Source organism: Myxocyprinus asiaticus, chromosome 37 (assembly GCF_019703515.2).
Source record: "Myxocyprinus asiaticus isolate MX2 ecotype Aquarium Trade chromosome 37, UBuf_Myxa_2, whole genome shotgun sequence".
NCBI lineage: Eukaryota > Metazoa > Chordata > Actinopteri > Cypriniformes > Catostomidae > Myxocyprinus > Myxocyprinus asiaticus.
In genome coordinates, this window is record NC_059380.1 from 188,724 (window position 1) to 206,521 (window position 17,798).

General features: G+C 39.9%; 2 protein-coding genes across 3 annotated transcripts; one reads left to right on the forward strand and one right to left on the reverse strand.

Annotated features, from left to right (window-relative positions):
• Positions 1-200: 200 nt before the first annotated feature.
• Positions 201-3,121, forward strand: chchd4a (coiled-coil-helix-coiled-coil-helix domain containing 4a). Its single transcript, XM_051675624.1, has 3 exons — positions 201-308; positions 1,493-1,591; positions 1,838-3,121. Exons 1-3 carry the CDS (start codon positions 287-289, stop codon positions 2,164-2,166), a joined length of 450 nt encoding a protein of 149 aa, XP_051531584.1. The 5' UTR covers positions 201-286; the 3' UTR covers positions 2,167-3,121.
• Positions 3,122-3,297: 176 nt separating this feature from the next.
• si:dkey-202e22.2 (netrin-4) lies at positions 3,298-17,392 on the reverse strand. Of its 2 annotated transcripts, XM_051675619.1 has the most exons (11): positions 17,229-17,392; positions 15,666-15,817; positions 11,954-12,405; positions 11,382-11,690; positions 9,296-9,422; positions 8,367-8,555; positions 7,532-7,748; positions 7,033-7,157; positions 5,528-5,599; positions 5,278-5,448; positions 3,298-4,700 (listed from the first exon to the last, which is right to left on the reverse strand). In XM_051675619.1, the coding sequence occupies exons 2-11, from the start codon at positions 15,742-15,744 to the stop codon at positions 4,564-4,566; spliced, it is 1,878 nt and encodes a 625-aa protein (XP_051531579.1). In that variant the 5' UTR covers positions 15,745-15,817; positions 17,229-17,392; the 3' UTR covers positions 3,298-4,563. The 2 variants fall into 2 exon arrangements, with proteins under 2 accessions (XP_051531579.1, XP_051531578.1); XM_051675618.1 differs by lacking the exon at positions 17,229-17,392 and having other exon boundaries at positions 15,666-16,079.
• Positions 17,393-17,798: the final 406 nt, after the last annotated feature.

The window sequence follows — 17,798 nt, forward strand, 5'->3', positions numbered from 1 at the left end:
CATTTTATAATCTGAATATGAAGATCTTGTTTAGGGAAAGTTTACAGTGAATTGTGCATTTCATATCTTCTACACTTAAATAACTCTTTTGCACTGAAAAGGCACAATTATGAGACCTTTATACAAAAAGCTTTACAATCGAGTTTGAGACTTTTATTGGACAATCTTCTGGGGACTTTTATTTTGAACCGTACCGGCAGCTGTGACGTCACACGGTCACTCATGTAACAGGCGTGCGGATCGATGGTCGTGTAAAGATCGGATAAACAGCGATCAGACTGCAGATATGTCGTACTGCAAACAGGAAGGTTTGACTGAACTCAATCTGGCCGCTTAAACGCTTTTTATTTTCATATTTCAGTATCATGTAGCTGTGAAGCTCGTGCCCTTAAAAGTCATCAGCAGCCATGCTCGATGCAATGCTCGATGTAATCAATGAGCTCTTGAGAGATTATTGCTGAAGTGTAAATAATCTTCTTTTAAACGGGTTCAGATGTGCCTAATCATCTCATAAGGCGGATCTGTATTGAGTTTGGTAATGAATGACTGAATTATTCATCCTGTCTGGTTAAAGCTGTGGCATGGTCAAATTCCTCTTCTTTAGTAAATGTCTATAACATGAGAACAATTAATCGTCATATGTATGAAATGTGGCACAATAGATGTTTTCAAAAATCTGATTTATTCCGATCGAGTCATTCAGTCATCATAACCATGTGATGTCAGTTTACACGTGCTGAGAAGGTCATAACCTGTGCAGTGGGATGTGTTAATGAACCATCAGATGATTTATTAATTCCTTCTGAGTGATTCCTTAAAGGAACAGTAACAATGAACAATACTTTTACAGCATTTCTTAATTATCTCATGGTCACAGAGTCCATTTTCCAATCAAGAACCTGAACCTCCTCCTGTTTATAGAAATATGGATCAACAGTTCTAATGCTCTTGGTCTTAAAGGGACAGTTCACCCAAAAATGTAAATTCTGTGATCAATTACTCACCCTCCTGCCATCCCAGATGTGTGTGACTTTCTTTCTTCAGCAGAACACAATTGAAGATATTTAGAAGAATAGTTCAGCTCTGTAGGTCCATACAATGCAAGTGAATAGTGACCAGAACTTTGAAGCTTCAAAAAGCACACAAAGGCAGCATGAAAGTAATCTATAAGACTCCAGTGGTTTAATCCATGTCTTCAGAAGTGAGTGATTTGCATTGTATAGACCTAGAGAATTTGTGTTCTGCAGAAGAAAGAAAGTCATACACATCTGGGATGGAATGAGGGTGAGTAAATGATGAGAGAATTGTCATTTTTGGTCCATATTTCTATAAACAGGAGGTGGTTCAGGTTCTTGATTGGAAAATGGACTCTGTGACCATGAGATAATTAAGAAATGCTGTAAAAGTATTGTTCATTGTTAGTTCATGTTAACTACTATTGTTAACAAACGTAACCTTATTGTAAATATTTTTTGTTTGTTTTTTACTTTAGGTAAAGATCGCGTCATCTTTGTGACTAAAGAAGATCATGAAGCACCCAGTAACGCTGAGCTTATTGAAGATGACCCTAATGATCCATATGAGGATCAAGGTATGTTTCTAGACATTCATATAAGTACATGATGTTACCATGTTTACTTATTTGTAGGGTAATGTCCATTGAATATTCCAGAATACTTTCCATGATACCATTGTGGACCTCCTTAGAACTCCAAACCTCTGGAGAATGTGTTTTTAACTAAATAATGGACACACAGATGGTTTACACAGGTTTATCTTGTGTCTACAAACCTAAAGATTTCCATGCGATTGACCTGATTTGACACAATTCTTTCAGGTTTGATCTTACCCAGTGGAGAAATAAACTGGAACTGCCCGTGTCTGGGTGGCATGGCGAGCGGCCCATGCGGGCAGCAGTTCAAGGACGCCTTTTCTTGTTTCCACTATAGCAAGGAGGAGGTCAAGGGGTCAGATTGTGTGGAAAACTTCCGCAGTATGCAGGAGTGTATGCAGAAATACCCTGAGCTCTACCCACAGGAGGATGACAGCGAGAGCGCCCCCTCTGGCGGGGCTGATTCTGCTCCCACATCCACTTTCACTGACTCCGTCCCTTCATCCTCTCCTGATTCTGCATTAGCAGCCACAGAAAACCCAGCAGCGAGCTAATGTCATCAATGTTTGATTCCCTACAAGCCGTTCCTCTTTGATCACAGCAGAGAACGCTCCACATCCGGAGGAAGCACTGAAACTTTTCCTCTTTGAGAGATTCAAATGACATTAACAGCACTTGAGGATCAATGATTTCAGAATCTGTATGAAGCCAATAGTGAGTGTTTCAGAGTTTTGCATCATTAAACATTAGACCACTTCATCTGTAATGCTCCTTTAAATCAACACAGCTAAACTTGTTTTTCTTGTTGCGGCTGAAAGCCATTTGACGTCTGTATTTCAGAAGCTCACAGGATGGGTTTACTCAAACTATCAGGTCTATATCTATTTCTGTGACCTTTTTTTTCCTTCTGTTTGTAATGTGTGTTTGAAAATGTTTCCTAATGTTTCTGTACGAACAGTAGAGGTCGTGAGTGAGCAAACCAGCAGCTTCACCTGTAACACATTAACTGATGAAACATGTAATTCAGAAACAACACTGAAACATTAGGTAAATCTGTTGTACAGGAGCCTGGATTTCTAGATCAGTTCTTTCTTCAGCACACCTCGTTTGATCAGGATTTGTGATATTAGATGTGTAACTAATATTATGAAAACAGGCCTAGTCAACACAAGTGCATGTGGCTTCATTTAATCAATTCATATAGTTCAATGATCATTTACAAATCCGACTTTCTGTCTGCGTGTCCTAATGTTTGCCATTTAAAGCCTTAACATGATGATTCTTGCTCTGATAAAACAAGACACCTGGTGATGTTTTCGGTTGTGATTTAGTTGTTTCTATAAGAAAGAAAATACAGATTCCAAATGTGATGTATGAGGACTAGGTGCATAATTGCATTTTTCCAATAGTGTGACTTGTGTAGAAGCATTTTTAAATACACATGAGAAATGTTTGAGGTAAAAGTTTGAACTGAAGAAGCAAATAAAATACAGAAGTATGAATAAATCACAAAAATGTGTGCATTCAATGGCATGTGTTTATCAGTTGCCACAATCTCTTCAACTCTGGTGCATTTTATGGCTGCCGCCTGCAATTTTTCACACGCAAATTTGAAAGCTTACAGTGGATTAATTACAAAAACAACTCTCAACTAAACCTGGCTCCCACCATGAATATAGCTATAGAAGCTGGCATGGCGTTAAAAAAAAAAATTAAAAAAAAAGGAAAAGAAAACTCTCCAAATATTTTTTTTTTCCCAAATCATTTATAAATAATACTGTATTTGTTTACAATATTATGAACAATATTTCTTTTTTCATCCTAACTTTGTAAGCATGTAATTCTGGTTCTGTTTGTTCCATCTCCCTGCAAAAAGTCTTATTTCATTCCACTAGATGGCTCCAAGTACTAGGACATTTTTGTCACCTTCCATCACAATATACAGATCTGAAATGTAGGTGGCGCTCTAACGCAGCTGAGCACTCACTATAGACATCCAGTCTATTTTGGATCTTTTCATGTTCTGCACTCTTTTGTCAAATATCTCTGCCTCTGAATGGACTAGAAGCTCAATCTAGGTGTCATTGGAAAGTTGAAATCCTCAGATATATATATATATATAATTCGTTGATAACATTTTGTTGAAGATTTCTTTATCATACTTTTTTGTTTGTTTTTTGCTGGACTGCACTGCAATTTTGATGATTTCCCCAAGCAAGCCAGTGGGTCCATAGAGTTTACGAGGTTAAAAATGTTAATCAAGGGGGGCCTGGGTATCGTTTTCTAAGCAACCAAATTGGCCCGGTTGCTAGGGAGGGTAGAGTCACATGGGGTAACCTCCTTGTGGTCACTATAATGTGGTTCTCGCTCTCGGTGGGGTGTGTGGTGAGTTGTGCGTGGATGGCGTGGAGAATAGCATGAAGCCTCCACACGCGCTACATCTCCGTGGTAACATGCTCAACAAGTCACGTGTTAAGATGCACGGATTGACGATCTCAGACGCGGAGGCAACTGAGATTCATCCTCTGCCACCTGGATTGAGGCGAATCACTACACCACCATGAGGACTTAGAGCGCATTGGGAATTGGGCATTCCACATTGGGGAGAAAAAAAAATTAATGTAAATCGAGGATTGGCTGCTTCCATTGTCACTGTATCTATAGATTTCTCTGCCGTAATATTCTTAAAGTAATACTCTTTGAGGACATCAGTCTTGGATCATCCATGCTCTGCTCAGTACTTGTGCATCAGAAATCAATTTGTTTTTGGAGAACCTTGTCCAAATTGGGCTTGTTTTGACAAGTGACTAGTCAGTGAACCTAACTTGTTTTTGAAGTGTCCCCTGGTAATTGCCCACTTTCCATTTCAGTTGCATCTGGCTGCCATGGTTCATGTTTTCTGTGAGTCTGTAAGGGCTTTCAGGTTTGGCTGGTGTTGTGTAAACTCGTTCTCATTGGCAGTTCTGGTGCAGCGCGCGTGTGACCTGGAAGCCCAATGTGGATGTCCACGGCACGACCAGACTCTGCATGGTTACCAGCAGCCTTCCTGAGTCCACCTCCTCTGGACCGGCCAGGAGATAATTCTCACCTGAAGAACAGTTGAATAAATAATATTGAGTCTGTTGGATGATGCGACAGTCGTCTTGGAAGTTTTATTGACATCCTTCAGCGAGGATGCTCCATCAAGCAAATGCAATGTGTGAATTCATTTATTCCACAAATGAAAGTGTCTGATAATACTGAGGAATATGAGATAATGTCAGCAGTATTTGACTGGTCATGTGATCTGAACATGAAGCGCGTTTTCACCATCGGGCTGAACAGTTCTGAGCATGGTGAGTTACGGTTTAGTACGGTACTATTACAAACTGTTCCCAAACTGTAATTCTCAGCACAGTCAGTCAGTCAGTCAATTGTAATCCTGATTTTGCAGCACCACTGTGAAAAAAGAAACCGTAACCATGCCAACAATCCCGGATCAGCCCGATGGTGGAAAAGCTCTGATGGTCACCACTATAAAACACAATAAACCGTTTCTTTCAGAACATTGATGTGATTGTTCATCTAATGTGAGTGTACATATTACATACTATCCCAAGTATTTTAGTGAAGAAAGTGGTGGGTTATTATTCCACTAATTCCGAATTGAGGGGGGAATTCTCTACCTGGGTTGAGGATTGGGCACGTGCAGCCGCGGCGCGTCCAGGACAGCGGGTAGAGGCTGTGTGTGCCCTGAGACAGAGACAGTTTCCCGAAACGAAACACCTTTCTTACCTTCACCAGGACAACAGCGTGTGTGCCTTTATCATGAGCCGACAGCACACTGGCTTTCATCACTATGGCAACCAGAAACCAGAGTCAGCAAGAAAATGCCCTTTAAATCCATGCATAACATTCAGGGACCTGAAAACTCACCATACGCATGCTTTTTCATCTCACAAAGATCAGATAGACTTTTCAACTTCTTCTTCTTACAGCTGCACTTCCCTGTGGAGAAATGGACATGTGACACGCACAAGTGCATTATTACAATAGTGAGAGGACCGTAGAGATTTGTTGTTAGTGTATGTGGAAGTGAATTTAAAGGAATATTCCGGGTTCAATACAAGTGAATCTCAATCGACAGCATTTGTGGCATAATGTTGATTTATTTCGACTCGTTCCTCCTTTTCTTTAATAAAAGCACAAATGTGTGTTCCAGTGAGACACTTACAATGGAAGTCAATGGGGTCAATCTGTAAACATTAAAATATTCACTGTTTCAAAAGTATAGACACAAGACATAAACAATATGTGTGTTAACATGATTTTACTGTGATAAAATCACTTACTAACCACATCTGTGTGAAGTTATAGACAATTTTACAACTTCGTTGCCATGACGACGTGATGACGTAAACCCTAAAATGAAGATTTAAACAACTTTACAGCTCAAATAATACATGAGTTTTATCAGAAGAATTCATGTTAGTGCTTTTATAAAATTATAAACTTCACATTTCTGACTTTAAACCCTCCAAAAATTGACCCCATTGACTTCCATTGTAAGTGTCTCACTGGAACACACATTTGACAGTCGAAGTTTCATTTTTGTGGTAATCAACATTATGCCACAAATGCTGTCGATTGAGCTTCACTTGTACTGAACCCAGAATATTCCTTTAAGTGTGTGTATAAAACAGCAAATTGCTGTTTGGCAAATTTCTCTATGGAGACCAATAATAAAAAATGAATGGATGAATAAATGAAATTGTTCAAACTTTTGACGTGCTCACTGAGGGCTTTGAGACATTGTTCTGTAAGACATGACGTTCTGTAAAGCTGCTTTTAATTGATGTATCTTGTGAAAAGTGCTCGATTCATGATTCCATTCAAACTTTGTTTTATAAATATTTACAAATTTAATCCCACCAGTTACAATTGTGACCAAGAATAAATACATTTTCACTAACTTTTTTCAAAAAGTGTTTTAGAAAAGGCATACTGTTTCTTTCACTGGGCAATCTAAGGAGTAAAATACATGTGCCCACTCAGATGGAAAAATCTCCCAAGTTCAGCATTCAAAATGTAACTCATAATATTTGCACACTGAATTGTGACTGGTCTTTTTTCTTACATGTATCTGCATACTAAACTGTGATTGGCCTCGTCTTCCTTGCATAGATTTAACCTTTACATCGCAGTAGTCGCTGCTGATTCTCGTGCACAGCTGACTGATTACGAGACGTGCACTGAGACATGATTACAACCAAACACTAAAACCTAAAAAACTTCCCTCAAACACTGTTTAACTGCTGCTTCAGTCTATATGATATGTTACCGCATCATTTCAGCCTTCATAAAAAGCCCCGTCCTGAAGTGACACGTCCTGCTGTGGTTTCCCACATTAGACAAAAGCTGTTGTTCCTGTGTCAGCTCACCGGTGTACAGTGCAGAGACGGACAGTCCTTTAGGCCACGCCCCCTCGTCCTCTTGAGGTTTCAAGTGGGACACTTCAGGAATTTCCCCACCAATAGGAACATTGTAAAGCTTGACATTCCCTTTGCTGTAACAGGAAGACGATATAAAAACACAATGAACAATGTATTCTAATGTTTTGCCAAATTCCCTATATTTTATTATATAGTATGTTATTAAAGGGATAGTTCACCTAAAAATGAAAATTCTGTTAGCATTCACTCACCCTTAAGCGGTTCCAAATCTGTACAACTTTCTTTCTTCTGTGGAACACAAACAAAGCTGTTTAACCACACAATGAAAGTGAATGGTGACTGAGACTGTCATTCTGCGTAACATCTCCATTTGAGTCCACAGAAGAAAGATGATGTTTGGAACAGTGAGTAAATGATGGCATAATTTTCATTTTGGTGAAACTCTTCAGTTTTCGTGAAGAGTTATACATTTGTCCATAGATCTGACCTGTCTAGGCAATGCCCTGTGATGGGGTCACAGGTCAGAGGGCACACACAAGGTTTGCAGCCCTCCTGTCCAAAGCCCCAGTGCCCTGGCAGACAGTGGCTACAGGTGGTGCCCTCCACACCAGCTTTACAGTGGCACTGCCCGCTTCTGGGATGGCACCATGGCGTCTCGTCGCTGGAATGTGCTGGCACTGAGCCAATTGGGTCACACCAGCATCCTGCCACAGAACAGAAGTCTGGTGAAGTGTTGCCAGATCAGACTGATCTCAGAGCAGCAGAAACTGCTCCCACTGCTTCAGTGTAGCGGATTGTGTTTTACTGCCACCACTAGGAGGCAATAAAGGGCCGTAAATGATTGAAACAATCTCAAAATATTGAAATAAATAAATAGCCCATACAAGAACTCAATTTGTCCATTTTCAGGGTGTTTGTTTACTGACTCGAGTGAAAAGAGTCTCTCTAGATCAGACTGGAGTCCCTCCTTCAGTGTAAGTTTATGGGGTTTTTAACTGTGATCTGTTAGTAAAGTACCAGCACACCTCTCCTCAACAACACACATGATATGAGGGATCATACATGTCTCGAGCACAAACACTGCAGGACGAGTTTAATACTTACTGTTACAGGTTTGATCGAATCGTTATGAGCAATAGTAACAGAGATACTCAACTTAAACACCACTAATCATGTGAGAGATTAGCCAATGGGAAGTAAAGTTGGTTCTTGTTCAGGATTACTGAAGTGACAGATTTTTCAAAGGTTAAAACTGAATCCTTTAAATTTCATTCATTTTCTTTCTTTTTTTTAATCCCTTCCTTTCTTTCACAGTGTCTTACGTGTGCAAGCATGCGGGGAGTTTAGGGGTCTGGCAGGGTGACGGCGGTATCCCGGGCGACAGCGCTGGCACCGGCGGCCCACAGTGTTATGCTGGCATCGGTCACAAACGCCCCCACTACTGCCCCCTGTGGACTGCCACACTCGCTGCGAGAAGTGACAGCTCTCAGCGTGACCATGACACTCACACTCTACAGAAACAGACAAGAGAGAACGAGATGTTACCAGAGTGTAAAACACTCCATGACATTTCCCTCATCCAATGCTAACTCATTTAAAGGAATATTCCAGGTTCAATACAAGTTAAGATCAATCGACAGCATTTGTGTCATAATGTTGATTACCACAAAAATTCATTTTGACTCGTCCCGCCTTTTTTTTAATAAAAGCACAAATCTGTGTTCCAGTGAGACACTTGCCAGCAGCTGTATCACCCTGCAGCTCTTGCCTGGTTACCCACTGAAGCTAAGCAGGGTTGAGCCTGGCCAGTACCTGGATGGGAGACCTCCTAGGGAAACTAAGGTTGCTGCTGGAAGAGGTATTAGTGAGTCCAGTAGGGGGTGTTCACCCTGTGGTCTGTGTGGGTCCTAATGCCACAGAGAGAGAGACGCACAGCCGCTGTCTGTGTGTTTAAGTTGATTTATGTCATTAAAAGTTTAGTTAACTGCCCAGCCGGTTCCCGCCTCCTCCTTGCCCATCCTTACCCGTTACAATTCCTTTAAAGGTGCACTCAAAACGTTTTTATGTTCAGTGGTCTCTGCATCACATCAGAAGATTCTATTATCTACTACCAGTCCTGTATCAGCTGCAATCTATTGATAATGATTGATAATGATAAGATCTGATTCTAACTGTCCATACACATGAAGGTGAACTTGTAACAAAGAGAGTCAATGCATGAAAATGTTTCGGGAAAGTTCAGCGCACTCACTGTGGCATGAGTGACTCTTCCCGCTGCTTCCATCGGCCGCTCTCCAGGGTCGCTCATTGTAGAGCGCGGCGCACCTCTCGCAGTGTTCACCTGCTGTGTGATGGACACACACACACCTGCCAGACACCTGTGAATCAGAGGAATCAATGCACTGTCAGTTTCTGCACATCCAGTCAAATACACAAACAGCGGAGTGCACTTACATCCTCAAGTGTGCTGAACAGGAAACAACATGTCACAAACTGAGGGTGTACTGGATTAGCATGGGGAAAAAATGGTTACCATATTTTGTCATTCATTTCTGTACAAGAGAAAAGAAAACTGAAGGAAAATAAATGAAAGGAAATCTTCATCAACCAGAGGACAATACACAACAGCTGGCAAAACTTGCAATGGTCCGAGTGCAGCATTCTGCTGTATTTCAGCAAAACAAAGTCATTTTCTGATGTTTACTTCTTTAATATTTATTTATTTATTTAAAGCTACACTATGTAACTTGCTTACGTTACTTGCAGAGGAACACTTTACATCAGTTGTGATTCTGCTCTTGAGCCGGATGAATCTCATGGTTTAATCATGAGTCATGATGAGCTATTCTCATATATGTATATATATATATATATATATATAGATAGATATTATGTTATTCACTTAAACATTTATAACCGATATTACTCTGAGGAACATAAACAACACTCTTAATTATATTTTAATATAATTATTAAAGTGTTTTATCCACTACACAATTATGTTTGTATTATATAAATTTAAGAGGTGAAACTTCTGATAAGAGGTGAAATTGATCTGAGTTCAATTAAAGACACTATATTTTTATATTACAATCTATAGTCTCAGTGGAGAATGTGAGTGAACCGTAATACTACAATAGTAGGTCTATTCACTGCAAACAATATGACTGTTATATAAAAACATAAAACAAGGATTTAATAATGATAAAATACTTTATTGAACATGAAAATAATTCACAGAAATTATTCTTATGTTAACAACCCTACCAGAAAACATACTCACGTGTTACTGCAGGTAAACAACTTCACCAAACAGTTAAAAACAATTATACACAGTCTATTTTATTTATTTATTTATTTTCTACCAGTTTGGAATGCCCAATTCCCACTACTTAGTAGGTCCTCGTGGTGGTGCGGTTACTCGCCTCAATCCGGGTGGTGGAGGACAAGTCTCAGTTGCGTCCACTTCTGAGACCGTCAATCCGTGCATCTTATCACGTGACTCGTTGTGCATGACACCACGGAGACTCACAGCATGTGGAGGCTCATGCTACTCTCCAGGATCCACACACAACTTACCACACGCCCCACTGAGAGCGAGAACCACTAATCATGACCACGAGGAGGTTACCCCATGTGACTCTACCCTCCCTAGCAACCGGGCCAATTTGGTTGCTAAGGAGACCTGGCTGGAGTCACTCAGCACGCCCTGGATTTGAACTCGCGACTCCAGGTGTGATAGTCAACGTCAATACTCACCGAGATACCCAGGCCCCCAATCCCTCTGTATTTGTAACTTTAATCAATAATAAAAAGAAAACTGTTAAAACCAGTTCAAATCCATGAGGAGAGTGATTTCACAGCACTGCTGAACAGCTGTTGCACTCATTTCCCGCTTCTCTTACATTCGTGTGAGTCACGCCACAGCCGTAAACACGCAAGGACAAATGACGTATGCCTGCGATTTCACGCTAAATCCGTCCCGACAGCTCTAAATAAATATCTGTATTGTAGACTTACCGTAGTGAATCGAGGTAAGGCAAAAACATGGTTTGGAAGACGGGTTGTTGGTGTACTCGCTCATTAATGACATTTTGATCATTTCTAACAAAAAATTCTTACATATTGTAGCTTTAATATATGCAAAGTAAAGTCTGCTGCAGACGTGTGTGAGATTCCACAAACAAACAAAAACAACCAAATCTTTTGAATATTTGTCTCCATAGAAATGAATGAGTAACTATGGTAACCAGGATGTGTTTTTCCCATGGGTTGGTGGGGCCTCTTGGCAGACGGACTAACTAACCACACCTTCACAGACACATGGACACACTTACCACATTGCTGGTCTGCAGTCTGTCTTGCCCGTCATGTTCAGGAAGGCAATATTCAGCGTGGCCATGACACAAACACGTGCCTTTAGCCAGGAGAGAGTAGACAGCGAAAGGGGCCGAATCCAAGAGATGGGAACTGTGTGGTGGAGCGGTCGGGGACCTGCTGGAGCTCGTCCGGTGTCTCTTAGTGATGGGACACTGTTGAGATTTTAGAAGCTGTATGCGTAAGTTAGTCAGTGTCAGACGGGACAGTGCCTTGGGACTGTAGGGGTTGAAAATCCCATTTCCCGGATCTATGGACCGGAATATGATCTAGAGAAGAGCATCAGACAGACAGAATGGAGCAAAGAATTTACAACCCTTGAGCTCTGTTCCCAAATCTAGTGAGCTGCAGCATCCTAAGCGAAACAGACAAAATAATGCTCGTCAAGTCATGTGCACTGGCATTTTGCTAAGCTAACAATGTATTACTAAAAAAAAAAAACCAATGCACTGCACACACAAATATTGAGTAAAACCTTTCACTTGTCATTAGATTGAGGTGGGTAAAGGGTCTCTCTCGTTCTGGACCGTACCTCTCCTCTGCTGCAGGGCAGCGCGCCGGAGTATCTGGAAGTGCAGAGAGCTCCTGGACGGCTCACGTCATCGGTGACCCCAAACATCTCGGTGCAGTTCCTGGCAAAGAGCTTCAGAATCTCCCAGGTGTGACCGAAGTCCTGCGAGCGCTCCAGGATCATCGCAGCGGGACGTGGGGAACGGAACAACATCACAACATGACTCAGATAGAAGCGCATCTCCAAGTCAAGGCGGATTTCTTCCTTCTCTCCACTGGCCGCTGCCGAACTCCACCAGGTGTCTGGATGAAGGAACGGGTCATCGGTCATCAGGTCAGGAGGATGCCGCTCCGCTAGGCAGCGTGGCTGGCAGGAAGTGCCGTTAGAGCAGCAGCGCGTCAGCGTGAAGAGGGTTCTGCCAGTCGCCAAGTTACCCACAGGAGGGCTGCACGCTCGACCAGCACATCTAGACTCTGCAGAAAAGAGCAGGAGAACGATGTCGACACAAAACATCTGCACCTTCACACAAATGACCTTCATGTGAACACGCTGCAGGAAAAATGAACGGAATGCAGCACATTTTGGACACAAAACTACAGCACAGTCTGGTTCTGTTCAGTCACAGCACAATGTTTGACAATCAGAGCCGTTAAAGATCACCAGAACAGAAGACACGTGTGTGTCCATCACACAAATAACCTTTTAATCAATAACTGCATGAAAAATAAAACATGTCTTTAATTGAATAAGGAGAATATGTAAAATATGTCTCATTTTGTAAGTCGCTTTTTTATAAAAGTGTTGCTAAATGAATAAATGTAAATGGGCAAAAAAACTTTGATAACACTTTATTATAAGTTTAACAGGATAAACAAACATGATATAGTGCTTTACAGATCAACCATTCATGTATATTAAAATATGAATATATATATATGAAAGTGAATCCAAGTTTAATGGTATTTATATTGATTTCAATGTACATTAAAATAATATTCCAGTTCAATACAAGTTAATCTCAGTTGACAGCATTTGTGTCATAATGTTGATTATCACAAAAATTCACTTCCACTCGTTCCTCCTTTTCTTTAATAAAAGCACAAATGTGTGTTCCAGTGAGACACTTACAATGGAAGTCAATGGGGTCAATCTGTAAACATTAAAATATTCACTGTTTCAAAAGTATAGACACAAGACGTAAACAATATGTGTGTAAACATGATTTTAGTGTGATCAAATCACTTACTAACCGCATCTGTGTGAAGTAATAGACAATTATACAACTTAGTTGCCATGACGACGTAACGCTGTACACTCTAAAACCCTAAAATGACTGTAAAAACAACGATTTATACAACTTCACAGCTCAAATAACACATAAGTTTTAACAGAAGAATTAATGTAAGTGCTTTTATAAAATTATAAACTTCATATTTCTGACTTTAAACCCTCCAAAAATGGACCCCATTGACTTCCATTGTAAGTGTCTCACTGGAACACACATTTGTGCTTTTATTAAAGAAAAGGAGGAACGAGTCGAAATTAATTTTTGTGGTAATCAACATTATGACATAAATGCTGTCGATTGAGATTCACTTGTATTGAACCCGGAATATTCCTTTAATTCATGATCGGTTATACACTTTACAGCCATAATGTTTGTAAGTGTTATCAATGAATATAAATAAAGTGTTACCCAACACTTAAACGATCCTTTCAGCAAGAGGAAACGGACAGTTTCTGGACACTGAGTGAAGAACATGACAGACAGATATACAGACAGACAGATAGACAGATACAGATAGACAGATACAGATAGACAGACAGACAGATAGACAGATACAGATAGACAGACAGACAGATAGACAGATACAGATAGACAGATACAGATAGACAGACAGACAGATATACAGACAGACAGACATACAGATATACAGACAGACAGACAGACAGATAGACAGATACAGATAGACAGACAGACAGATATACAGACAGACAGACAGACAGACAGATATACAGATAGACAGATACAGATAGACAGACAGACAGATATACAGACAGATAGATAAACAGACAGACAGATATACAGACAGACAGATACAGATATACAGACAGACAGATATACAGACAGACAGATATACAGATAGACAGACAGACAGATAGACAGACAGACAGATATACAGACAGGCAGACAGACAGATACAGATAGACAGATACAGATAGACAGACAGACAGATAGACAGATACAGATAGACAGACAGACAGATAGACAGATACAGATAGACAGATACAGATAGACAGACAGACAGATATACAGACAGACAGACATACAGATATACAGACAGACAGACAGACAGATAGACAGATACAGATAGACAGACAGACAGATATACAGACAGACAGACAGACAGACAGACAGATATACAGATAGACAGATACAGATAGACAGACAGACAGATATACAGACAGATAGATAAACAGACAGACAGATATACAGACAGACAGATATACAGACAGACAGATAGACAGATACAGATAGACAGATAGACAGACAGACAGATACAGATAGACAGACAGACAGATATACAGACAGACAGACATACAGATATACAGACAGACAGACAGACAGATAGACAGATACAGATAGACAGACAGACAGATATACAGACAGACAGACAGACAGACAGATATACAGATAGACAGATAGACAGATACAGATAGACAGACAGACAGATATACAGACAGATAGATAAACAGACAGACAGATATACAGACAGACAGATATACAGATAGACAGACAGACAGATATACAGACAGACAGATATACAGACAGGCAGACAGACAGATATACAGATAGATAAACAGATAGACAGATACAGATAAACAGACAGATATACAGACAGACAGATATACAGACAGACAGATACAGATATACAGACAGACAGATATACAGACAGACAGACAGATATACAGACAGATAGATAAACAGACAGACAGATACAGATAAACAGACAGACAGATATACAGACAGACAGATACAGATTTACAGACAGACAGATATACAGATAGACAGACAGACAGATATACAGACAGATAGATAAACAGACAGACAGACAGATATACAGACAGACAGATATACAGACAGACAGACAGATATACAGACAGATAGATAAACAGACAGACAGATATACAGACAGACAGATACAGATTTACAGACAGACAGATATACAGATAGACAGACAGATATACAGACAGATAGATAAACAGACAGACAGACAGATATACAGACAGACAGATATACAGACAGACAGACAGATATACAGACAGATAGATAAACAGACAGACAGATATACAGACAGACAGATACAGATTTACAGACAGACAGATATACAGATAGACAGACAGACAGATATACAGACAGATAGATAAACAGACAGACAGATATACAGACAGACAGATACAGATTTACAGACAGACAGATATACAGATAGACAGACAGACAGATATACAGACAGATAGATAAACAGACAGACAGACAGATATACAGACAGACAGATATACAGACAGACAGATACAGATATACAGACAGATAGATAAACAGACAGACAGATACAGATAAACAGACAGACAGATATACAGACAGACAGATACAGATATACAGACAGACAGATATACAGACAGACAGATATACAGACAGACAGATATACAGATAGACAGACAGACGGTCACTCACCTGTACAAGTCCAGCACAGCATGAACACATGAAATAAGAGCAGTGTGTTCTTCATCAGCATCACAGATTTTGGACTCATATTTAACTGGAGCCGAAAGCAGCTTAGAAAAGATCCCGCATCATGTCCCGCATTGCGTGATCAGTGTCATTGTCTGTTTGAAAAGAAAGTGGAAAAGAGGTGTATGAAGTCCAGACAGTCGTGATGCATTTGGAGTCAGTCGGTAAGAAAACTTTTCCGAGGATGATGATGATGATGATGATGATGCACCTGTCCAAATCTCGCGCGGTTTATTGCTTCACCGTTGAAGTGTTTGTGGGTTCAGAATGAAGAGAGTGATCTGTGTTTGTACATTACAGTGTTTAAAGATGTGAAAAGGCGCACATGAGTTTCAGAATGTGTGTGTGTGTGCTGGAGCTTCTCGAGAGAACAGATGAAGTCAAACCAGAACAGAGACGAGTCACTTCTATTTAAATCAATGGAGAAATTTCAGCGCCCTACAGTCAACGGATGTAGAAAGGAAGTCCCGCCTTACAGGTAAAAGAGCCAATCACCTTTCAGAAACAGACATCGCCTGTCAATCATCTCGAGAACACGCAATCGCATTAGCTATACAAGCCGGGAAAATTGCGTGTTTTAACGTCATCTGAGGTAAAGAAGCACAATTTATGATACCAATATTATCATATTTTACAGCTGATTTGAAATATGTTCTTTGATCATAATCTTGACCAACAGTTTTAGAGATTTCGGTGTTCCCCCATTCAAGTAGATAGGAGCTGCACTGTCATGACTGGAAATAACCTCCCGAGATTGTTCCAAACATGCCCGACAGTGGACTGACTCGCTAGACACACTTTGGCTCACAACGGAAAGACTCTCTGATGCCTCACAGTTTATTTATTTAATAATATTTTATTTATTTCTATATACATCATTTGAATAATATTTGAGGCTTCTCATTTAAATCTCTGACATCATACATTTTAAATTCTGGATAATGGGGTTTTTCCATAGTTTTTGAGGTGTGGACAATATGATCATATTCATTTGTGATACAATAATGAAATAATGATAAAATATAAAGAGCTTTTATAATATATTTCTTATGCATCAATCACGATAATGATGTTCACAACATTTAAATGGAAAACCCCTTTTTTAATGCTGGGTCTGGTGTTTGTGTGAGTCAGGCCAGATTTACTGGAACTGGAGAATAAAGTTAATTCAATCCAGTCACATGGAGAATTCCAGAAACTGTATATATATATACTGTATATGTATACTATGTACTGTATGTACCTGATGGACCTTTACTTCTGTTTTCCACTGCAGTAGTTTTATATTATGTCTGTCTTTGATGTTTAATTTAAAGAACACTGAAATATATACATTAATATCCTCAGAGACTTCTCTCTTACAGATGTTTATGACATGGGAAAGCAATACAGCACTATGTGATGTACATTTCACTATATTACATGTCATGTTCTATCACTGACAGTCCTAAAGTGCCTTGAACAGGTCACCTACAAAATATCATTCAGAAGTCATAATTCACTCACCCTCATGTTGTTCCAAACCCATATGATGTTCTTTCTTGAGTGGATCACAAAAGCAGAATGACAGCATCAGTCACCATTCATGTTCTTGAATTTGTATGTCTTTCATTTGTGTAGAAGTGCTGTATGTTAAATTCCCTCAATATGTGTGTTTATGCATTGAATGTTCTGTCTGTCTCCCTCCACATCATCACTCCTGTACGTGCAGTTACTCCACAATCTTTACTGGAGATCATGTTGATCTGATTGACTGTGAATTAGCTGTGAGTGATTCATGTTTACTGCCTCCAGATGTGAGAACTGCATGAATCTTTTTAGAGTTTCATCTTTTTAGAAGGTTTGATTCAGGAACTGCACACAACCTTCTGTTGGATAAAAGTGTTTCCCAGTGGCATATAAATCCAGGTGAATGTCCTTCTGAAGTCCTAGTCCATGCCAGACTAGTTTAGTAGATGAATATACACATAATGATACAGATGATCCACTTTACATGTATTCCCCTCTAAAGTAAGTTATAAAATCTGTAATATCATATTTTAGGAGAAGGGAGTTTTCTTGCTGTTCTTTTATGGC

Bases quoted from the DNA above. Each gene is read 5' to 3' on its own strand.
- si:dkey-202e22.2 (XM_051675619.1), bottom strand. From the start codon at position 15,744: ATGAGTCCAAAATCTGTGATGCTGATGAAGAACACACTGCTCTTATTT. The intron at 9,423-11,381 runs GTAAGTGTGTCC...TCTGATTCACAG, and splicing joins GACTGCAGACCAGCAATGTG to GTGTCTGGCAGGTGTGTGTG. The intron at 8,556-9,295 runs GTGAGTGCGCTG...CTGTTTCTGTAG, and splicing joins GAAGAGTCACTCATGCCACA to AGTGTGAGTGTCATGGTCAC.
- chchd4a (XM_051675624.1), top strand. From the start codon at position 287: ATGTCGTACTGCAAACAGGAAG. The intron at 309-1,492 runs GTTTGACTGAAC...TTTTTACTTTAG, and splicing joins GTCGTACTGCAAACAGGAAG to GTAAAGATCGCGTCATCTTT. The intron at 1,592-1,837 runs GTATGTTTCTAG...CAATTCTTTCAG, and splicing joins TGATCCATATGAGGATCAAG to GTTTGATCTTACCCAGTGGA.